Here is a 24,771-nt window from a genome sequence, read left to right on the forward strand (position 1 = left end):
GACATTTCTCTTAGGAGTGTGTGTGTGTGTGTGTGTGTGTATGTGTGAGAGAGAGAGAGAGAGACAGAGACAGAGACAGAGAGACCACTCATGACCCTACAGTTTTTGTCTCCCAAGTATTTTCAATAAATGTTTTGCTTTGTTTTGCTTTTGTAACAGGAAGGCATTAATGTAGAGTTTCCTCTACCAACAGAGACAGTGAAGGCCCAGAGGGAGAGAAATTCTGGTAAAAGACCCACCATTTGCAAACAGCTCCAGAGAGGAACAACAGTGTATGTCCTGTCTACAAAGAAAACAGTGTTCCTGATGATACAACCTAAGGGCGGGGTGCCAGAAAAAGGATGCTCCACAACTCATCTTCTTGTTCTGATCTTTAAAACAAGAATGAGACTTCCACAAAGAAATCACAGACCAGGACTTGAAAAACTAGCCTGGTTCTAGAGAGATGGTTTGGGGGTTAAAGAGCACTGGCTGCTTTAACAGAGACCAGGGTTTGATTCCTGGCACTCACATGGCAGCTCACAACAACCTACAGTTCTTCTCCCAGGGGACTGGACATTCCCTTTTCCAGCCTCTGTAGATAATACATACAGTCACAATGCCCAAACACATAAAAAAAAATAAACATTTTTTAAAGATTTATTTGTACTATGTAAACAAGCACATTGTCACTGTTTTCAGACACACCATAAGAGGGTATCAGATCCCATTACAGATGGTTGTGAGCCACAATGTGATTGCTGGGAATTGATGCTCCTAACCCCTGAGACATTTCTCTAGCCCCCTGCACCCCGCCCCTGCAAAATGATTATTTTCAAAAAAGAAAAGATAGCCAGAGACAATCTCTATTTTAAGTATGATCCTGAAAGGCAGAATTTCTAAAACAAACAAACAAAACACCACTTTCAAATTTATAAAGGAGAGAGAAGTGTGTTCTCTACTAGACTGGCAGATGGGGAGGGACTGCTAAGCCCCCTGCTGGGAGTGCTGCTGTCTTTCTCAGAAGGCATCCTGATACCACTGCTCTGAAGCTCACTGGCTGCAGACATAGGAGAAGGGGGACCAGGGTCCACTGTATGATGTCCCACAAATCCTCAATGTTTGGTAGTGAACTCTGTAGCTTTAGATTCCTTCCTGTCCCCAATGACAGCAGCAACAAGGGGACTCATTAATGCTAGAACAAGTCTAAATAAAGGCAGGAGCTGAGTGAGGGTTCTGGGGAGAGTGCAGGGACAGGCAGGCGTAGCCCCTGCACTATGTACTGCCAGGCCATGCCAGGAGGCAAAGAGAACAGGAAAGGGCAAATGCAAGCCTGTCTTATGCTGCTGTTTAACATCTCATCAGCACATCATGTCCTGTCCAATACCAGCACCAGGCATGAGAGCCACTTCACAGCAGCTGATCCTGGTGGGATTGAGTGATGACAGGCTGTGAGAAAATCAAAACCTGACACTACTACTATTTCTTAGGAAACAAATGAGGCTGGAGAGATGGGCTTGGTGGGTAAGAGCACTTGATGCGCTTTCAGAGGACCTGGGTCAGTTCCTAGCACTTCCACATCAGCTCAAAACCACTTTCCAATTCCAACGGATCCAGCACCCTCTTTTGGCCTCAATGAATGCCAGACACACATTTTGTGGTGCACATACAAACATGCTGGCAACATACTCATACATTTAACACAGAAATAATTAACTAAAAAAGAAAATTATGTAGAAGACTTTAGATTCTTTATAATTCTAGAAGTATACACACAGTTTAGGACAAATCCAAAGGCCAATTACAGTTACCAACAAACTGTTCCCAAAAACCCAGCATCTGAGAGGAGATACAAGAGCCCAGCAGAGTCAGTCATCCACAGTTACAGAAACCAGTGACTCCACAAGAGGAGGCAGGAGAGTGTACTTCAGTTACCACACAGTTGTGAGCAGTCACAGCCTGAGAAGTAAAGACTCACCAACGACAATGAAGCAGATTATGAAAATGGGACACAAACACACAAAGAGGGGGGGCATATAAACAATGCAGGAAGAGTTCCATATTTGTAAATGACAGTAAAAAACACTGTTTTATTTGAAATCATAAATTCAAATACAGCCATGACCAGTCCTTCTGGAGCCTTCTGAAAAGATTTTAACAGAGCAGAGGAGATGACCTGGTACCCTGCTGCTTCAATACGCATTTAACAGTAAACTCATCTGTTGATGTGACTCTAGTAACAAGGACCAAGGACTTTTACACAGGGGCAAAAGCCGTAGTTCCACCAATTCTGCATTTACTAAAAATAAAACCAAGAACTTAATCCAAGTCCTGCTCAATTTCAAATTCTACACATAATTTTGACTTTAAAACTACACAAACGATGCTGGGCTGGAGAGATGGCTCAGTGGCTAAGAGCATTGACTGCTCTTCCAGAGGTCCTGAGTTCAAATCCCAGCAACCACATGGTGGCTCATAACCATCTGTAATGGGATCCTATGCCCTTTTCTGGTGTGTCTGAAGATAGCTACAGTGTACTTATATAAATAAAATAAAATTTTAAAACAATCTTAAACAACAAAACAAAACTACAAGATACCAACTAGACATGGAGTATTAATACAGACCACAGCTGACAGAACCTTTACAAACGTCCTTACAATGCAAGTATCTACTTGTGCAACTGTGTCCAAGGGAAGACAAAAAGAAGTATATAATAGCACCCACATGGTGGCTCACAGCTGTCTTAATTCCAGGTCTAGGAGATCCAAGGCTCTATTCTGGCCTTTGTACACACTTGGTACACAGACAAACATGTAAGCAAAACACCTATAAACATAAATTTTACAAAAGTCACACCATTGCAAAGTTTGATACTACTATAAAAAGTATGCCCCTCACAAAGTATAAAAATAAACAAACTTACCTTTGGTTTTTTGATCAGCAGCCTGAAAAAAAAAAAATCAGAACTTCTTTAGAAACAATTGTAGCAATGTCCACACTGATGAAGGTTTATGAGCAAACTTTTAAGTATTTTAGGTTTTTTTTTTTTCCTTAGTTTCTTTGAGACATGGAGCCTTGACTGTCCTGGAATTCACTGTGCAGAGCAGGCTGGCCTCAAACCTATAAAGATCTGCCTGCCTCTGTTTTTCTTTCTTTTACTTTAATTTTGGGGAGAGAGGGAGGGAAGGAGAGAGAGAGAGAGAGAGAGAGAGAGAGAGAGAGAGAGAGAGAGAGAGAGAGAAAATGAATATGTATTTTTAAAGCAAGCTCCCCCTTTTTTTTCCTAAAGATTTGTTCATTATACGTAAGTACACTGTAGCTGTCTTTAGACACCCCAGAAGAGGGTGTCAGATCTCATTATGGATGGTTGTGAGCCACCATGTGGTTGCTGGGATTTGAACTCAGGACCTTTGGACGAGCAGCCCTCTTCTAGTGTGTCTGAAGACAGCTACAGTGTACTTAGATATAATAATAAATCTTTAAAAAAGAAAAAGGAAATATGACTATAAAGTTTAAAGAACTCTAAAAACAGATTTTTTTAATGTTTTTAACTGTTGAGTCATCTCTTCAGACTGGCTTATAGAACTTATTTATTTATAAGGATTTATAAAGAATATTTACAAGCCAGGCGTGGTGGCGCACACCTTTAATCCCAGCACTCGGGAGGCAGAGGCAGGCGGATCTCTGAGTTCAAGGCCAGCCTGGTCTACACAGTGAGTTCCAGGACAGCCAGGGCTACACAGAGAAACCCTGTCTCGAAAAACAAACAAACAAAAAGAATATTTACTAAGACTGAAAAAACGATTTCTAGCTTTACTAATGCTGTCAGTGTCCTGGTTCTCCCTGGTACCTCAGATAGGGCTGCTCCGGGCTGAGCACAGTCCAGCCTCAGGACGCGGCCCGAACATTCTTTACACATTAATTACACGGCCCCAGACACATCATGCGTCTTCAGAAAAGACCTTCAGTAGCTGGCATTGTTCTCGCTTCACTAGTCAAGTATCTATAGTTACTAATTATAGACGCAACATCTATATTTACTAATTATAGACTCAACATATTGATTTAAAAAAGTAACAGAATCAACCTTGGCCATGAGATAGCTATGTTAACACAGACACGACCCAGAAGGCCATGGGAAAAGGGATTCTAGCAAACCTTTTTCTGAGCACCTTCCTTCTTTTTCTTGTCTTCCTGCTTTTTCTTTTTCTTTTCTTCCATCAAACGTTCCTCTTCTTGTGTTTCCTGTTCTTTTACCCTATTAAATATTTAAGGAGCAGTGTTAGTATGATGTCTACTTTAAAGCCAATGAAGAAGTAAAAAAGCAACCAGGCCTGGTGGCACAGGACTGTACTGTCTGGGAGGCCTACAGGATAAAGAGGAGAAGACTGGTCAATCTGCACGTAGGAGCTGCTGCTCCCATCGCTCAGTCGCAGAGTGCTCGTTTGCCTCGTATGTGAGAGGCCCTGGGTTTGAAACTCAACACTCAAGATACAGGATAGGGATATTATCTGTGCACAAAGTCTTGAGCTAGACAATGTCATAAACAGGATAGAGCCACTTTGAGAGGATGTCAGAAATGGAGGTTCACCTCCAGTACTATAGCAGCTGCCCTGCCTTTTTGTGAAGTAGCTTAACTGTCTCATTTGTTCTGCCCACAACTGTGGAGAAATAGACTAGTGCAGGGCTTTACTTTACATGGGGTCTACAGAGTAAGGGATTATCAAAGCGTTGTCTCAGAGACTGTCATCACTGGGTGTTACCTATTAGAAATGCACATTTGTGAATTCTATCTACCTTACCCAACAAGTCAGGTTCTAATTTCATGTTTGTTTGACAAAAGGACTATCTTTTTATATAGAACCCTGTTCAGCTGGAGAGCTATTACAAGATATGCAACACGGGAGAATTCTGCTTTAAGAAGTGAAGGTAGCCAACAGCTGGGCTGTAGAGCTAGAGCTAGCCCTGGTAGTTTATGTTGGTGGGCACTATCTCCTGATCGCTCCGTGCTCGTCCAGTAACCCAGGCTTTGGCCCCTCTCCTTCAGTCAGCACCACAGGGAGCTTTCTCCTTGGTAGAGAAGAAGGGCCCTCTTGACACCTGGTGCTGTGGTGCTGCGATGTGGGCATGAAGCCCTGATGATGGCTACAGACCTAGGCTTAGTTAGCATCCGCAACCTTAGCTTTGGAAGTCTAGCATCCCATCCAATGGCACTCTCAACACTGATCTTATTCCAGTCCTCTTATTACTAGCCACCTACCCATGTCTCCCATGGCTCTCCCATTATAGTGGCCCTCATAACAGAAACAGGGGGCTCCAGGCCTGCTGCACCGATACCACACACACATACCTAGCCATCAACTTGCCCAGGCTCCTTTTCAATGGGAGCACAAGCTGAGGGGTTGCTGGTTGTAACTGGCTTGCATTTTCCGTGTGCTCTAGTTGAAGAACAGGTAGCTTAAAGTGCTTCCTGATGCTCATTCAGCAAATCTGTGCACTGCTCCTAGTGTGACAGCTTTCCAGTGGGGTTCCCTTCTTATTAGCTAGGGCTTCATCAGCTTAGGGTTCATGCCACTTTCTATAGTTAATTGTTTGTTTGCTTGTTTGTTGAGACAGGGTCTCAGTATGTGGTCCTGCCTGGCCTGGAATTCAGTATACAGACCAGACTGGCCTTAAACCCAGAGATCCCCTGCCTCTGACTTCTGAGCACTAGAATAAAAGGCGTGTGCCACCATGCCCAGTTTACAGTTAATCCTATTATCACCACTTCTTTCTTGAATGAAACATACCCATTTATACCACTGTAAAGCTTCTCCATCCTCACTGGACCTAGACTAATACAGGTGGGCAGACATATTCAACAGCTAAACTAGAAGAGTAATGTGCCCCAAAGCTTCAGCCAAGGCACCATTCACTCATGCGTAGACGCTGCCTCGTATTTAATAATTTTGCATTTACCAATGTGTTTTACATGCAACTACCCATAAGGAATTTCAAACTAGAGGCAATAACAAAATACTATCATAATAAAATCAATTTGAGTTGATATGGTGGGGTATCTGAGTATTTTTCCTTTAAAACAGTGTACTCAGTCTGTGGCTCCCGGAAGGTCAGAATGAACGTGGGGAGCTTAGCACTTTCCAAGCCCAGCCCGCTGCAACCCATCTCAATGAAATCTTTGTGGACAGGACGCTGGCACTGGCAGTATTTAGAGCTTTCAGATGACTCCAGAATCTCTACATATTAACAACTCTGAAAAATTACTATTCATGACCTTAGAGATACTCTCCAGGAATGTTTCCATGGTAAAAGATGTAAACACACTGAGCCATTTGCATGTACTGCATTCCAGCTGCAGGCAGGTCTGAGTGTGACCAGGTATGCTGCAACCATGCAGCTTCAGTCATACATCTAGAAAGAAAATAAAACTGCGACAGCAGTGGCTGCCAGCGGCCACAGTCAGGCTTTCTCAGCCTACAGCACACCGAGACCCTTCAATTATCCTCAGAGAGGAACCGTAAAAGAGCAGGTAGGGAGGTAGGGGCTTGTTCTTGTTACAGAAGTATCCAATGGTAGGAGGAATAAAATGACTTCTGCTTAATTTCTATTCATCTGCAACATTAAAGTGACTAAGGCCAGTTACTCTTCAGCTGGCTGTTTACATGACAAAGCACCCCAGTAGCAACCACTCCTACTCTAACTGTACATCTGCCACTTTTCATTATTAATATCTAATCACATTTTTATAATACATGCCCATGGGAAAGCACTCACAGTACAAAGAGGAAAGGAGAGACTCCTTTCCTGTGTGTCAACTGGTGTCATCTTAGAGGCAATCTTAAGCTGAAAGTTCCTTGGGTATCCTCAAGAACGCTCTTTATGGGACTGGGGGCAAAGCTCTTGTTCCAGCACAAATATGGCCCTGGGTCACCACCCTCCACATCCTTCACAAACCAAAAGCACTGTGGCTCTAGCTGGTTGCTTGGTGGTGCACACCTGCAAATCCTAGGAAGCAGGGAAGCTGGAGTGTCTTGAAATTGAATCAAACCAAATTTTCCTTCCTTCCTTCCTTCCTTCCTTCCTTCCTTCTTTCCTCTTTCTTTGAGATAAGAATTTCTCTGTGTAACAGCCCTGGCTGTCCTGGAAATGGCTCTGTAGACCAAGCTGGCCTCGAACTCACAAAGATCTGCTGTCTCTGCCTACTGAGTACTGGAACTGACTTGTAGTGCACCACCACTGCCCGGTCATATGCTTCTTTTTAAAAACAATAAATGAGGTATACTTATTATCCCCTTTCATCTGTGTTACTTAATGATCCATTCTAGGGAATGTGGGGCTTGTTTCTTTTTTGTGGTTTTGGTAATGGTGGATAGGGCCTGTGTAAGTGTTACAGCTCTGAAGAGGAAGGCTTCCCCAACGAAGGTGTTACAGCTCTAAAGGGAAAGACATCGTGGCAGTGGAGAGCCAAGAATACCATAAAGTCACAGCACACAACAAACCTCACACAGGTTTATTGGGAGAGACATGAGAGGGTGGCTGCCCTTGCTTGGGCAAGAAGCAGCAGCAAACTGACCAGGAGACAAGCTTTATATAGGGTTTCTTAGTGGGGGAAGTTCCAGGGTGGAGACTTCCAGGGTGAAATCTGATCTTTCACCCTACAGCCTGGCTCTGCTGTTTCTCTTTTTGTGGAACCTTTTCTTTATTCCTTTGAGGCAGGGTCTCACTATGTAGTCCCCTGGATGGCCTGGCTTCCCAGCCCCCATAGCAGTTCCCTGGGCTGCCCTATGCCCTGACATCCGCCCAGCTATGGCATGGGGTAAGCGCAATCAACTCCCTGAGTCCTGCCTCCTGGGGCGGCCAAACATTGTGGTGGAACGGAGGCAGAAGCTGGGCCCCATTAACCCTACAGTACACCAGTTTTAAAAAACTAAGACTTCTGCTAAAGTGTATGTTGCAATTTTCTCTTTAAGCATTTTAAAGTACGTATTGCTCAGGCCTGTCTGTGCAGTTCATGGGCCTCACGGTTTTCCTCCTTCATCAAAGACTCTTGTTTTTGCAATAGATAAAGGTTAGGCCACATCCAGAGAGCAGCTGGCAGAGGAGTGGCCAGTCCCAATGGACAGATCTGCAGCACAACTCCCCACTCCTAAGGTAAGGGAGCATCATGGAAAAGGGAGCAGCCTGGGACACTAAGCTAGACAGTGCTGCTTAGTCATGACAGGGAAAATGCACCCAGGAACTTGCAACATCATTCACTGAACAAGGGCAGCACGCATGCCAACATGGACATAGGAAACTCTACAAGGTTCTACCCCTAAACGAAGGGCTACAGTGGTCAACGGCTGCTCGGAGAGGGACAATCACTTTCCCCCATGGACAAGCTCTCACATTGTCATGTTGTCTAATCCCAAGAGGTCCACCCTGGACATGTATACAAACAGGCAATGCTAAATGGACTCAGCAGATTGCACAAAGGCGTGTATAATGTGGGTAAACACACACACACACACACACATATGAATATATATGTAAGTTATAATTAAACATTTGGGAGGGAGGAAGCATGGAAGAATTAGAGGAAGGTGAGCGTGATACAGACACAGTGTTCGTGTATAATGTTCTCAAAACAAATGTAAGAAGCTAACACAGGACATTAGGGCACAAAGACTTACTTGCAGGTCAGTTTGTCCAAATAAGTGATATATTCTTTATCATTTAAAAAAAGAGGACTATGGGGGCTGGAGAGATGGCTCAGTGGTTAAAAGCACTGACTGCTCTTCCGAAGGTCCAGAGTTCAATTCCCAGCAACCACATGGTGGCTCACAACCATCTGTAACAAGATCTGGCGCCCTCTAGAAGTTAATTTCTAGAAGCTGTGAAAGCTTCCTTCTAGTGTGTCTGAAGACAGCTACAGTGTACTTACATATAATAAATAAAAAATCTTTAAAAAGGGGGGGGGGCTATGTCTTAGTAGTGTTATTATCCCCACTGCCATGTAACTAGCACATTCCCCCTTTCAAAACAGAAACTGCCCATTTCTCCCCTCTCGCCGCCTCCCCTCTCCTTTGTGAATCTGACTACACTAACTGGCTCATTCAGCTGTAATCAGAACCCTCCTATGGTCTCAGCAATGCTGAGCGCACTCTCATAGGCTACTGGCATTCTGTACATCTTTCCAGGATCCTATGGTCACTTTTTGCCAAGGTTTAGCTTTTTTTCTACATTCAACTTCTATTTTGAATCAAAAAAATTTAAATTAAAAATATTCATTTTATGCATATGAATATTCTACCTGCATGTATGCATTTGCACATGCATAAGCCAGTGGAGGTCAGAAGAGGGTGGGTCTGATCCCCAGGAACTGGAATTACAGATGGTTGTGAGCTACTGTGCAGATGCTGGGCTGAACCCAGATCCTCTCTGAGAATAAGTGCTCTCTCTGAGCTCTATCTCCAATCCCGCTTCACTCACGTTGAAGTGATTCTCATTGATTCAGAATGGCAGGGAAGGGAGAGGACACAGACCCATCATAAGGAACCAGTGACATCCTTACCTAGCCAGTACTGTTCATGTCAATCTTTGAACTCAAGTTAGTTATTCCATGACTTGCCTTCCTGCAACTGCTATCTTGTCTTGCTGGAAAACAAAAGTGTCTCTTTAATTAGCCTGGCATGGTGGCACAGGCCTTTATTCCCTGCACAGGCAGGGTTTGGGCTAGAGATGGCAGGCAGTTCTCTGTAAGTTTCAGGCCAGCCTGGTCTGTATGGGGTTTCAGGATGGTCAAAGCTACATAGTGAGGTCCTGTCTGAGTGGAGGTGGGAGTGGGTAGGAAGGGGCTGGAGAGGTGGCTCACTAGTTAAGAGCACTGAGTCCTTGCAATGACTCAGGTTTGATTCCCAGCACTACATAACTTTCTGTAACTCTACTCCAGGCAATCTGATACCTTCTTCTGGCCTCTGTTGTCACTGCAAACACAGGGTACATGGACATACACACAGGCAAATCACCTATACATATAAAATAAAAAAGGCAAAAGAAAAAATTTTTAAAGGAAAAGAAAAAAAGAAAGGGCTGCAGAAGTGAATTTCTAGAAGCTGTGAAAGCTTCCTTCTTGTTAGGCTGGGGGTGGCATGTCAGGTTACAAAGTGATTTGAAGGCACTGCACCATGGGCTGCAGTTCAGCACACAGTCCTTGTCAGAAGGACCACGCCACTAAGTACTAAATTCTTTTCAGGTCACATGCTTTTTCTTTCCCAACAGAGCTGCATGTACATACCTCTTCTGAGTTCTGACACTTCATGAATATGTACCTCAGTGGGTTTTATGCCAGGGTTCATGCTTAGCGGTTGGCTTATGGATGTTTTCAAGCTGGTAGAACTATTTCCAGCGCTTCCCTTAGGTACCAGTCCTCCCTCCTGACTGCCTTTCTATATAACCTTGCCACTGTTTTGCAAATGGAAATCCTGCTCCCTTCCAGCTAGAGAGGAAAGCCAGTCTGTTACCTACAGAATTATGCTTCTGTCTGTTCTTCCCTAAACAGTCTGAGGAGCTTTGTGATTCTGGATAGATGCATTTCTCTGTGGAGTCCTCTCAAGGAGCTGTCTGTCATTCTAAAGCAGTCTCAAACTCCTGGCTATCATGCATTTGACCTAGCATTAGGTACTAGATCTTAGCCACCCAAAACCAGCCTCCTGCTGGAGTTGTCCTGGACAATCCTGGATCCTGGCCCTAACTTTCTGTCCTTACTCCTATTTCTGCTATGTATATTCTTGACCCTCATTGAAACTTCTATTTCCTGACTCTCCCGTGCCCTGCCAAGCTGTTGCCATTACTTGTCTTCTTTTTTTTTTTCTTTCTTTTTTTTTTTTTTTTTTTTTCCGAGACAGGGTTTCTCTGTATAGCCCTGGCTGTCCTGGAACTCACTTTGTCGACCAGGCTGGCCCGGCTTACTTGTCTTTGTAAAGAGATGAAACCTCAGGACCATCTTGTATGCTCACTAAGGACATGACTGATGAAAAGTATGCTACTTGCTGGGGAAGGCAGCAGATTAAAGAGAGAGGACTGATTCATGTAACACACATTTCCAGCCAATAGCTCTGCATGTCCTCTGGAATCACAGCCCAAGGCAATGCACACACACACACACACACAAGGACACACATCTAAATGACTCTAGCAAGCTGCTGTCATCAGCACTGCTCTTGGCCACAGTAAGGGGTGGCTGAGAATGCACCTGCAGGCCTGGACTGAAGGAAGAGGGGAAGCCAGCTGAGCAGCAGCAGTCTGCCCAACTGAGGATACAATGTAACCTACCAGCAGCCTCAAGTTCCCATTGCTATGATGGACTAATAATAACCCCTTCGCTCCTTAAATTGCTTATGTCACAGCAACAAGAAAGGTAACCAGCCTACTACAGGAGGGGTGTTCCTTTTTCTCCACTTCCTTGCCAGCATCTGCTGTCACCTGAGTTTTTGATCTCAATCATTCTGACTGGTGTGAGGTGGAATATCAGGGTTGTTTTGATTTGCATTTCCCTGATAACTATATTGAACACTTCTTTAGGTGCTTCTTAGCCAATCAAGTTTCCCCAGTTGAGAATTCTCTGTTTAGCTCTGTTCCCCATTTTTTGATCGGGTGTTCTCTGGAGTCTAACTTCTTGAGTTCTTTGTATATATTGGATATTAGCCCTCTATCAGATGTAGGATTAGTAAAGATCTTTTCCCAATCTGTTGGTTGCCATTTTGTCCTACTGACAGTATCCTTTGCCTTACAGAAGCTTTGCAATTTTATGAGGTCCCATTTGTCAACTCTTGATCTTAGAGCATAAGCCATTGGTGTTCTGTTCAGGAAAATTTCCCCCTGTGCCCATGTGTTCAAGACTTTTCCCCACTTTCTCTTCTATTAGACTAAGTGTATCTGGTTTTATATGGAGGTCCCTTGATCCACTTGGACTTGAGCTTTGTACAGGGAGATAAGAATGGATCAATTTGCATTGTTCTACATGCTGGGATACCAATTAGAAAGGGAGAAGTCAAAATATCACTATTTGTATGTGATATGACAGTATACTTAAGTGACTGCAAAAATTCCACCAGAGTACTCAACTCCTACAGCTGATAACTTCAGCAAAGTGGCTGGATATAAAATTAACTCAAACAGATCAGTAGCTTTCCTTTATTTACACATGATAAACAGGCTGAAAAAGAAATTAGGGAAATGACACCTTTCACAATAGTTAAAAATAACATAAAATATCTTGGTGTGACTCTAACCAAACAAGTGAAAGATCTGTAAGACAAGAACTTCATGTTTCTAAATAAAGAAATTGAAGAAGACCTCAGAAGATGGAAAGATCTCCCATGCTCATGGATTGGCAGGATTAAGATAGTAAAAATGGCCATCTTGGCAAAAGCAATCTATAGATTCAATGCAATCACCATCAAAAATTCCAACTCAATTCTTCATAGAGTTAGAAAGAGCAATTCTCAAATTCATTTGGAATAACCAAAACACCCAGGATAGCGAAAACTATTCTCAACAATAAAAGAACATCTGGGGAATCATCATGCCTGACCTCAAGCTGTACTACAGGGCAATCATGATAAAACAAAACCCTGTATGGTACTGGTACAGAGATAGACAGGTAGGTCAATGGAATAGAATTGAAAACCCAGAAATGAACCCACACACCTATGGTCACTTGATCTTTGACAAAGAAGCTAAAACCATCCAGTGGAAAAAAGACAGCATTTTCATTTATTTATTTTTAATTTTTATTTTAAAGATGGGACTTACTATGTAACCCAGGCTGTTTGGGAATTTGCTACAGAGACTAGGCGAGCCTTGAACTCACAGAGATCAGAAGCAGTCTACTTACACCTCCCTAGTGCTAGGACTAAAGGCAACCATGCCTCCCCTCCCCTCCCCTGGGGGGCAGGGGATGGAGGTACCATCTTTGTTTCTAATTTCCTTGACTTTGACCATAACTTATCCTTTTTACACATTCTCCCTCTCTCTCTCTCTCTCTCTCTCTCTCTCTCTCTCTCTCGCTCTCGCTCTCGCTCTCTCGCTCTCTCGCTCGCTCTGAAGACCAGGCTGGCCTTGAACTCAAGAAATCCACCTGCCTCTGCCTCCCAAGTGCTGGGATTAAAGGCGTGCGCCACCACTCTCTTCTTTCTAATGGCTCCTTAGTACACTGTGGTGTGCCCTTCTCACAACACACTCAGTCATTCCCCCAGTCACACACACTCACTCTATTTTCAGCTTACTGTTACTACAAAGGAGCTCCCACTCTCCTGCCCAGCTTCTGTTCAAGAAAACAGCCTTGCTTTGATTGGCAGTGCCACTTCTGTTTCTGTAACTGTGGGAACTGTGTAAGGAGGAATGTGATACGGGGCTCTAAGATCGGGGGGCAGGCTGGACATGAAGCACCTGTGAGATATTTTTGCTGGGTGGTGAGGGCATGAGGTGGGGGAGGGTGTGGCGAGTTAGTTTTTCAATACATGTGTTTCTTTTCTTCTCAAACTCTTGTTAGCTGATTATTCCCTATATTTATGAAGTAGGAGGCAATAAAAGGACTGGGGCTTGTGTTTGCCTCTGGGGGCTAGTTACCTGAAATCAAAACTGTTTCTCATCCTGAGTTTCATCTTCAAGAAACACAAGAATCCACATCCTGGGTTGATCTGGCTGTACTCCAAGCTCTTCCCATCAAAGCATTATCTAGCTCACTCTTAAATGACAGAGGGCACAGGCTGCCACCATCATTTAGAAAATCTGACTAATTGAGGAAGATTTTCCTCGCAGAGTTAGTTAGTTAGGAAGGACTGGTAAGCGTTATCAAACGAACTAAAAGGGAAAGGGGAGGACACAGTATCTTGTCCATCATCACAGATATTCAATCCTCACTTTATCCAACTTCTGCTACCTGCTCCGCTAAGTAAGAAAAGTTAGGGTTAGGTGTGCTGGACTCTGAGGGCTGGGCAATGTAACGAGACAAAGACCTCAAGGGAGAATCTGATGGGAAAGGTGCAGCACGGTCTGAGTAACATTTAGTACCTGACTGACTGGGAAGTCATGGGCAGAACGGTCCTGGAGTAAGTACTTAGAACTCTTTGGGTCACCTGGCAGGGCACTTTACAACAGTGGGGACCCATGTGCTCGGTGATTCTGAAGGACAGGACATGACGTTGAGAGGAAGCTTGTCCTCTGAGGATTAAAGGCTAACAGTTGACAGACCTCTCTTGAGTGTAAGGAAAACCTGTGACTTGTTTCTAGCCATCAGAACACCACACTGGTCTATGTCACTCCCCTCACTCACTATGTGATACACTTTGTTCTAGCAGACTGATGTTAAAATCTCCCTTGATTAGAGAGGGCTTTGAAGTCACAACTTACTGTAAATCTTATGACAGTACTACAGTAACTGAATTTTGCCCAACTATGGCCTGTGGAAGACTGAGGACTGACCCTTCCCCAAAAGAGCCTTCAGGAAAAAAACCCAACCCTGTCCTAACTATAGCTCCCTAATACTCAGAGGGTATGAACCACTAGATAGGTAGGTACTGCTGCAAGCCACCAGGCTCACAAACCTGTTACTCATAAAACATACAGTGAGTTAGGACTTCTGAGGCTGACCAAAGAGAGAGAGCACCCACTACAGACTCTCTTGCTGACTTACAATGACACTAGACAAAGTATAATAAAATACAGAATATAAGCAGGAGTAAGCACAATTATGTGGACTTTCGAAAGAGCAGCTGAGTTAGGAATTCAACCTGTGTGAAGGCGGGCGGCTTTCTCATCTCTATCTTTTCTCAAGTTTTGACCGGGGTCTACGTTGCCCTCAGAGCTGTGCTGTAGTAAAGGTGACCAAGGCAGCTAAAGTGGACAGAAACCAGTTTTCTCAGTAGAAAGGGGGGAGGGGGGGGGGGTCCCAGGAGCTAGTTGGGATGGTGTGATGCCTGGGGGGTGGGGGGTGTCCAAGCCAAGAAAGGAATTCTCCCAGCTCTGGTTGCAACTGTCACAGGGTTGGCTTACCTCTGGTCCCACTGCACACAGTGGACACAAACAGCAGTGCAAGGTCAACACCCTCCAAGGGTCACACCCACTCCCCGAACCAAGCCAGACAGCCCCAGCTAGACCAGAGGCCAGGAGTGCAGGGTTCAACCTAGAGACTGTGCCCACAGAATGGAATGGTTTAGATAGAGACAACTGTGACTTTTATTTTGGAACATGAAGAAGAGTCAGAGATTTGAACAGTGGTCTCCAGCTTTCCAAAGAAAGCCTGTCTTACTGCCACCTGGTTTAAGAGGGCTTCAGATTCAAGATTCACTTGTTAAGAGTTACTACTATGGCAAGACAGATCCCAGCAGCAATTCTCAGTTTATCTGACTTTCGAAACAATGCCCCCTGCTGCCTAACTAAGACACACATCTTTCCGAGGCTTGTCTCCTGTCATCTGTTGTGTAGCTTTTGTTTGTTTGTTTGTTTGTTTGTCTATAGCCCTGGCTGTCCTGGAAATCACTTTGTAGACCAGGCTGGCCTCAGAAATCTGCCTTTCATTTTTGCAGGCTTTCCTCTGTAAACTATGGTGATCACCTACACATATCACACCCTTTCCTTCCAAACTGGTAACTGCGCCTCAATTTCCTGCACAGAGCCCCTTCAATTCAAAGTCTCTGAAGCATAGTAGCTTCAGTGAAGCATTCTGTGTGTGGCTAATCCACAGGCAGCGCATTACCTGGACTACAGTGCTTGGGCTCAGGGATGGCTTGACACAACGAATATCTAGAACTACCAGCTAGAAGCTGTGCTCTCAGCCAGAGATCCCAAAATGAAGGCAACTTAGAGAAAAAGAAACCAAGAAACACAAGGCTGAACTCCACCTGTAGGGGCGTGGCCTAAGTCCAGAACTCAGACTTGAGCCTAGTCCACAAGCCTACCCTCTAAGGTACAGAGAAAAGCTTGAGTTACATCAGGCTGTCAGGGTGGAAGGGAGGCAGCAGTCGGCAGGGACCACACCTGCATTGCAGGCTGTCTGTCCCGTCCACCAGGGCTAGCTGCACAGGATTTCTGGGTTGCTGCTGGTTTCCTGCCTGGGCAACCTCTATCTAACCAAAGTCAGTTTTTGTTCTTCCCTAAATTATTGTTATTTTCTATCACATGTAACTTAAGAATCCTAAAGAAAACCAATGCTAGCAACAGCCCCAAGGTGGGAGTCACAGAGAGCCCTGTCTCTGCCTCCTGAGTGATTAAATGTGTATAGCACAACACCTAGTAATACAAAGGAAACCCCAACTAATGTTTGAGAGCCAGTACTCTGCTGGCTCACCTTGCTGTGTATGCTACAGTGTTCAGTTACTAACAATGACAGGATCTCACTGCTCGCTGGGAAATGTGACAACATGCACTATATACCCATGACCAGCACTTCCTGCTGCTGAGGTAGGAACTGGCTGGTTATTCACTTACTACCTATAATGCCAACTTCTGCCTCTTGCCTGCTTTGTGAAAATGGATCTGTGACATTTAACTACTTTCCCTCACCAGCTGGCATGAGGTCCAACTTCTCTGCTGCCAGAGGGAGCTGGAGAGAAGCGGAGAGGAAAGTTTATACCTCCCAACTGGTGCTCCAAGGCAGGCTCCTGTAAGCACACAGTGTGGGACTCCCAGGAATTGCTTTCATGGTGGACTGTAACTTTCTGGCAGGTTGGGTCCACATGGCAGACACCTCATTGACTTTTTTGCCATGCCCTTCCCAGTGATGTGGCCTCTTACAGGGAGCTCATCTTCCCACTCTAACCCTTGCTACACTGACTCTTCAGGCTTCTTTTCCTTGTTCACAAGATTACATGTTTGTTTGTTTTCTCTTGACTGATAGAGAAACCTTCAAATGACAGCTTATTTCAAAGCCTGCCAATGAACTGGGAAGTTTAAAAATACTATCACACCAATAAACAAATTCACAGATGTGTTTAAATGATGAACGAATTAAGTCAGTATATAAAACGATAAAACTGAATTACAGATGTGTTTAAATGATGAATGAATAAAGTCAGGGTATATAAAACTACAAACTGAATTTAGCTATCACCACATAAAACTGGAGTCTCAGACCAGCAGGCAGAGAGAGGAGCACTGTAGAATCGGTGTCATTTCTACAACTCCTGACACATTGGCTGCCTCAGGAAAGGCTCTCCTTTCACCACTGTGAAAGAAAAAGGACAAAGCCCAGCGCCTCAGCCTCAGGCCAGTCACTGAAGTGATGAAGCAAGCCTGCGGCAAGCCATCAACATGGTGTCTCCAGGGGACATGCCTATTCAAAGCCCCTGCAACTCTGTGAACTAGAAGGGCTGTTAACCCAGACATTCAGCTTCAGGAGCCATTAAGCTAACGTGCTCAAGCTGGATTCTAATTTGGGAGAGGCAGGAGGCAGACATGACTTGGGCAGAAATAGCTTGATGACAATCTATGCAAAGGAAAAAATCAAATATAAAAAGAGATGATAACACCCTCCAATCTGTTCTGTGATCTAGAAACATTTAAAGCTGAGGGCTTGCCTTCAAAATATTTTCTGGTTGTGAGCCTAGCCTTTAACAGTTGAACCATCTCTCCAGCCCAAAAAATAAGCAATGGTGGGCTGGAGAGATGGCTTAGTGGTTAAGAGCACCGATTGCTCTTCTAAAGGTCCTGGGTTCAAATCTCAGCAACCACATGGTGGCTTACAGCCATCCATAACGAGATCTGACACCCTCTTCTGGAGTGTTTGAAGACAGCTACAGTGTGCTTACATATAATAAATAAATCTTAAAAAATTTTTAAAAAATTAAAAAATAAGCAAAGATATATGTTCCAGAACAGTTGATAGATATTTGCTCAATTTCTATAATGAAACTTAGCAATAGAAAAAGTTTCTTTGACTACTTATAACTACAGTCAAAACACATTACTACTAAAAAACATTTACTGACAGTTTCCATAGAAAACACATATGTAAAAGTTGTTTCAGAGAATGTTTGAAAAATCCTATTAAAGTATTTTTAAATTTTATTTTCAATTCCACATCAGACTCAGATCAGAGGGAAAAGGAAGTCTAAATATCAATCTAGCGTGATGATTCTCAACCTATGTACGGGTCAAGACCCCTTTGGGGTTCAAGTGATACACAGGGGTCCTGCATACACATCAGATATTTACATTATGATTCATAACAGTAGCAATTAGTTATGAAATAGCAATGAAAATAATTTTGGGGGTCACCATAACATGAGGAACTGTATTAAAAGGTCACTGCATCAGGAAAAGTTGTGAACCACTGGCTTAGGAAGCCTGCAAGAAATAAGTGAAATTTGGTCTTTAGTCATTTGTTCAGCAAATACAAAGCCATATCCTCTTTACTGGATCAAACAGATGAGGCCAGAGAACCTCCCACTTTGTAAAGAGTGTTTTCTGCTCCCCGATATCTCAATATCTATCATCACCCAATAAATCAAATATCTATCAACTGTACCACTTTAAAGTGACAACTTTAATACTGGATGGAGTATGTGACCCTACAGTGACAATGTGACTTGGTATCAACACAAAAAAGCAAATGTTCCCTGTTACAAGCTGGTCATTACATCCCCAAGAAAGCCATGACTACAGTGGCACACAGTGCAATTAAGAAGTTTAAACTGTCACTGTGAGTGAAATGTCCTAAGTGGCACTAGGTAAGTGATGAGCTTGAAGAAAGTCCAGACAAAAGCATAATCTCTGTAAATGTAAGGTGTGCTCTCCTGGGGCTGGTGAGATGGCTCAGTGGGTAAGAGCACCCGACTGCTCTTCCGAAGGTCCAGAGTTCAAATCCCAGCAACCACATGGTGGCTCACAACCATCCGCAACGAGATCTGGTGCCCTCTTCTGGAGTGTCTGAAGACAGCTACAGTGTACTTACATATAATAAATAAATCTTTAAAAAAAAAAAAAAAAAAGATGTGCTCTCCTGGAGAGTGGCACGCACCACACACAAGCATCAACAGGAGTCAAATCTCATGTCTCTCACATAGATATCCAGGATTTTCAAAAACCTTAAGACACAACAGTCTTCCCAGAACTGGTGTGGACTGCACACAGCACCTTGAGTCCCAGATCCTGCTGCTAAGCAGCAGCACTGTGCTCACCTCCAGCCACGCAGCTTTAGGCCCCCTGGTGCCCACACAGTCCCATGCTCCCTACGCCCACTTGATGCCACTTGTGAGTGTCTTGACTGTAAGATGTACTCTTTAAGGCAACAAAATGATGCTGTGCTAATGACCCAGATGCCAAGAAACAGGAATGCTGAGGTCTTCATGGGGTTAGAACTCCAGTGGAAGCAGCTTCAGAGGTGGAAAGCTGGTCTTCAGGTTGACTGAATGAGACTGCCTGCACTGTGCCTTTTAAAGGCCTGGCTCCTGTCTTCATGGAGCCTGTCAGCAAAGCCATTCATACACAGGGGTCCTGAATGAGATCAACATTTTAGACCTATACCGCTTTATGTCTAAAGTAAAGTATAAAAACTTGGTCTGAAGCCATAGCTTAGTCAGTAAAGCATTTGCCTAGAATGCAAAAAGCCCTGGGATTAATTGCTAGCACTATATAATAACCCTGGATATGACAACACATGTCTGTAATCCCTGAGCCTCAGACATAGAGGCAGGAGAATTTTAAAATAAAAACAAAAAACAAAACAAATTCAAGGTTGTCCTCTGCTACATAGTGAGTTCAAGGCCAGTCTGGAATATATGACCATGTCTAGAGATAAATTTATGAAAAATTTCCTGGGCCAGAGAGATGGCTCAGCAGGTAACAGGTGGACTACTGCAAAGTATGTGACCCCATTCAGTCCCAGAAATCCACCTGGTAGAGGAAGGGAACCTACTCTCAAAAGCCAAACTATCCAATGACCTCCACCTGTATGCTGTAGTATGCATGGACACATATAAAATAAATTAAATAAAACACAATTTTTTCCTCAAAAAAATAATGTCACTCCCTCACTGTCATTTATCCCCACACACATGGACCATGAAATGAAATTTAAATCTGAAGCACCCAACAAATGAGGCGCAGAACAAAGGGGAATGGTGTAAGCTTACTGAGGGAGTTGATCCCAGTGTGAAATGTACACTGGGTATTATTGGGTACAACGCTAATTACTACTGAACTCTGAGCTCTACAGATAGTTGGACAAAATCAAAACAAAGCAAAGGCTGTGGGGTGGGCAGTGTCTCAAAGTTCAGCAGTGATCCCCAGTGAGAGTGGGTGCAGGATAGTCAGGCTCGGAGAGAAGAGACCTGCTGAGGCTCAATGACGCAGTGAGAGAATAAAGAGCCTTCAGATACTTCTACCTAGCACAGGGTCACAGGAACACAGGGAACGACCATCCTAACTTACATTCTCAAGAACGCTATATAGGGTCACTGGGCTGGACAGAGGCTCAGTGATTAAGGACATGTGCTGTTCTTACAGAGGACAGAGGCTCAGTTCCCAGCAACTACATCAGGTAATTCACAAATGCCTGTAACACTAGCTACAGAGGGCACCTGCACTCAAACACATAATTAAAAATACAATTTAAATGTTTTTATGTTACTTATTATTTTTATGTGGGTATTTTGTGTATGTGTGTCTATATGCACCTCATTAGTGCAGTGCCCACGAGGCCAGAAGAGGGGGTGTCAAATCTCTTAGGGCTGGAGTTAAGAAATGGTTGTAAAGAGTCATATGGGTGCTGAGAATCAAACCTGGGTCCTCTGGAAGAGCAGACACAGAAACATACGAAGTCTGTCTGTCTGTCTGTCTGTCTCTTGTCTCTGTCTCTCTCTTCTGAGACAGAATCATACTAAGTAGCTCTGACTAGTCCAGAACTTGCTATGTACACCAGGTTGGCCTCAAACTCACAGACATTTGCTTATCTTTGCTTTCTGGGTGCTCGAATTTAAGGGGTCCATACACTTTTAGACTTAAAATACTTTTTTCTTTTTTTCCAGAGACAATGCTTCATTTGCTTTAGGGAATACTTTAAAAACAAAAACCCCAAACCTCATGATTGTCACAATTTTTATGTAAATGCTCTTAACCAAGCCTCACAAACTTAACTATTAAAGATGACACAGAATTGTTTTGGATCTCTATTGCATACTCAGATCCCAGTTCTGTGTGGTGTCTTTGTTCCACGCTGTCTATACCTCTTTTGTGCTTTCATCACCACTTGAAGGGATGCCTGCCTCAGAGGTGTAACTCCTGAAGGGCTCAGCACATCACTCAACTGCTGAGCACTTTAATAATGCTTTTTCCTAGCTAAGCACCAACGTGCTTATTTCAAAACTTCCTCATATATACACAATATAATTTTTATCTCTGCTAATCTAATAGAAAAACTATCTCAATGGCCTTAATTCACAATTCTTGATTATGAATGACATACCTCCTGTGTCTGAATTCCTTTTCCTGAGGATTCCTCTTCTTTCTTAACTATCTCTGGCTACCACAGACCATGTTGGCCCTGTCTTAGTCTGTGGGTTTTTCTCCATCAATTTCTATGGGTTTATATGTGTATTAAATTAACCTGGACAGAGAGATGGCTCAACAGTTAAGAGCACTGACCGTTCTTCCAGAGGTCCTGAGTTCAATTCCCAGCAACCACATGGTGGCTCACAACCATCTGTATGTAAAGGGATCTGATGCCCTCTTCTGGTGTGTCTGAAGAGTGACAGTATACTCACATAATATAAATAAATCAATCATTTTTTTCCTTTAAAGTATTGCTACATTAACCTTTTCTGCATTTTCAGAAGTTTACCTTTTTATTTTTTACCTTCAGAAGTTTCAAATCCTTGACATTGGGCACTTCATTTCTTTCTTAATTAGCTGAGAGCACTGGACATCACTTAGTGTTCAGGACTACAAATTCTTTTCTCTATACATTGCTGACTCTCTTTTCCTCTACTGAACCCAGGCGCCAGATGACCTCCACTAACCCTGTATACCTCCATGGGAACTGCACTAACATTCCAGATTCATAAAATTGCAGTCACTGCTACTATTTCCCTTTTAAAATTCTTTATTCTTTCATCCTTTCAAGTGAAATTTACAATCATCTCGTTATATTTTGAAGAGAAAAATATTATGTAGGACTGGGGAGGTAGATCAGCAGATAAAAGATCTTGCCACTTAAACCTGAGTTCAATCTGAAGAACATACAGTGAAAGGAGAGAAACAATTCCCGCAAGTTGTCTTCTGACCCACACACACACACACACACACACACACACACACACACACACACAGAGGCTTTCTCTTACACATTTAAAATATTTTACATTTTTTAAAATTATGGCACATGACTTCAGTCCTAAGCCTTAAGAGGCAGAGGCAGGTAGGCCTCTGAATTCATCACTAGCTTGATCTACACAGAGAGTTCTGTACCAGTAAAGGCTACATAATGAGACCTAATCTCAAAATAAATAAATAAGCTGGGCCGTGGTGGTGCACACCTTTGATTCCAGCACTTGGAAGGCAGAGGCGGGTGGATCCCTCTGATTTTAGAGCCAGCCTGGTCTACAGAGTGAGTTCCAGGGCAGCCAGGGCTACACAGAGAAACCTGTTTCAAAACCAAAACAGCCCCCCCCCCCAAAAAAAACAATAAATGAATGAATGGATGAATGAATGAACAAACAAAATTAATAATCAGTGTCCCCTAGCCAAGAATGGTTACAAGCTTCTATAATCCCAGGAGGCAGAGGCAAGAGGACCTCAATTTTAGGATCATTCCTCAAAAAGCCCAAGCCCAGAATTGCTTAAACCTAAACTAATTAAACTGAAAGCTCTGTAGTATTTATTTTCCACATTTTAAAGTGGTTTTTTTTTAAAAGATTTACTTAGTTATTTTACATATATGAGTGCACTATCTGCATGTACACCTGGTGCCAGAACAGGGCATCAGATCCCATTACAGATGGTTGTGAGCCACCTTGTGGTTGCTGTGAATTGAACTCAGAACCTCTGTGGAGCCATCTCTCCAGCCCTGTATTTTCCACATTTACAAACATCCCTCCATGGTTTTCTTTCCTCTTTTAATAACACTGTCGTCTTATTTGTGTTGATGATGAAACCCAGGGCCATGCCCACATCTTCTACCAGTGACCTATACTCCACTTCCTTCACATGCACTTTCTATACACAGTGAGTTCAAATGCCTGTTATGATTTTAATATGTTCTTATGTAAGGAGCAGATATTACATGTACTGCCTAAATGGTAGGCATTTAGTAAAATTACCCACTTACCTATTTTTATTTTTCCTTTAAAAACTAGCTGATTGGGGTCAGAGAGCCACCTCAATAGTTAGGAGGTATCTGCTGTTCTTGCAGGTGACCCAGGTTCAGTTCTTAGCAACTGCATGGCAGCTCTAGTTCCAGAGGACTCGATGCCCTTTTCAGGTGTACACGCATGTACGCCCTCTTAATAAAACAGCTAACCTCTGAGGTGCTTTTTCTGGGTTTTCAATCTGTAAATTCCAACTATCTTTTCACTTCCTTATTTCTATTTTGGGTTGTGGGAGGCACAATTTTTGGATTACCTCAAAGGCCCCTAGTGTACATAAACCTTCTCCCAGACATTCAAACACCAAGCTGGATATAATTTTCAAGAGACATGCAGGTTTACTTCACGTCCCTCATCAGCTGACTTTAAGACTGAGGTAGGCCTGACCCAATCACACATACGCTTTAAATCTGGGTTTGGGAGCCAAGGCAGAGGATGAAGTTCCATGGAAGATGAGCAAGCACTCAATATAGTTCCTGACTTGAAAGTGGGAGAAAGGAGGAGTTGTAAGGAGCATTTCTGGTAGCCAGAAAAGAAATAAAGATCTGTCAGGGAACTGAATTTTGCTAGCAACAAGAATGAGCCTACAAGGGCTGGTGAGATGGCTCAGTGGGTAAGAGCACCCGACTGCTCTTCTGAAGGTCCAGAGTTCAAATCCCAGCAACCACATGGTGGCTCACAACCACCGGTAATGAGATCTGATGCCTTCTTCTGGTGCGTTTGAAGACAGCTACAGTGTACTTACATATAATAAATAAATAAATCTTTAAAAAAAAAAAAGAAAGAAAGAAAAAAAAAAAAAAGAATGAGCCTACAAGTAGAATCTTATATAGAGGCTCCATTGGGAAACTTTGCTGGGTCATCGCCCTGCTGGTCCTCTGGCCTAAAGGACTGAGACCTAAAACTCACTGCTTTTTAACCTGTAAGTTGTGGTCATTTGCTATAAACAACAGAAAACCAACACAACTGCCTCACTTACAAGCCTGGACTTGAAGGCAATGCTGAGGCCCACGTGGAAATACTGTTCAGGAGTCTTATCTTGTTTTTGAGCCAGGGTCTCACTGTGCAGCCCCTGGCTGGCGCTCTCTCTCTCTCTCTCTAAAAGATTCTTAAATCTTTAAATTTTTGGCTGACAGTCAAAGACTTTAGTGTTTTGTTTTAATTTTTTTCTATGTGTATGGTGTTTAGACTGCATGTATGTTTGTGCCCTACATACATGCAGTGCCTGTGGAGGCCAGAAGAGGGCTTCAGATCCCTTGGCTCTAGAGTTCCACACAGTTGGGAGGCACCATGTGAGTGCTGGGACTCAGGCCAGAACAGCTTCACCACGGAACCACTGAGCAGCCTTCCTAGTCTTGGTAACATTTTTTTTAAAGCACAACTTCTGATTTATTCTTCTGCTTCTCTTTCTGAGGTTTCAATGCTAAGTATTTTAGACTTTTAACAG

The 24,771-nt window shown here is 43.4% G+C and overlaps 1 protein-coding gene across 4 annotated transcripts in view; it reads right to left on the bottom strand.

Annotated features, from left to right (window-relative positions):
* Window positions 1-24,771, bottom strand: part of Tnrc6c (trinucleotide repeat containing adaptor 6C) — a 105,968-nt gene that overhangs the window by 60,996 nt on the left and 20,201 nt on the right. For all 4 annotated transcript variants that reach the window (XM_029484058.2, XM_029484060.2, XM_029484059.2 and 1 more), the window contains exons 2-3: window positions 4,141-4,240; window positions 2,906-2,927 (exon numbers count right to left, since the gene is read on the bottom strand). In XM_029484058.2, the coding sequence (XP_029339918.1) occupies window positions 2,906-2,927; window positions 4,141-4,203 (85 nt within the window). In that variant the 5' untranslated portion in view covers window positions 4,204-4,240. The remainder of the gene's footprint in view (window positions 1-2,905; window positions 2,928-4,140; window positions 4,241-24,771) is intronic.

Source organism: Mus caroli, unplaced genomic scaffold (assembly GCF_978045245.1).
Source record: "Mus caroli unplaced genomic scaffold, Mus_caroli_1 scaffold_13, whole genome shotgun sequence".
NCBI classification, from domain to species: domain Eukaryota; kingdom Metazoa; phylum Chordata; class Mammalia; order Rodentia; family Muridae; genus Mus; species Mus caroli.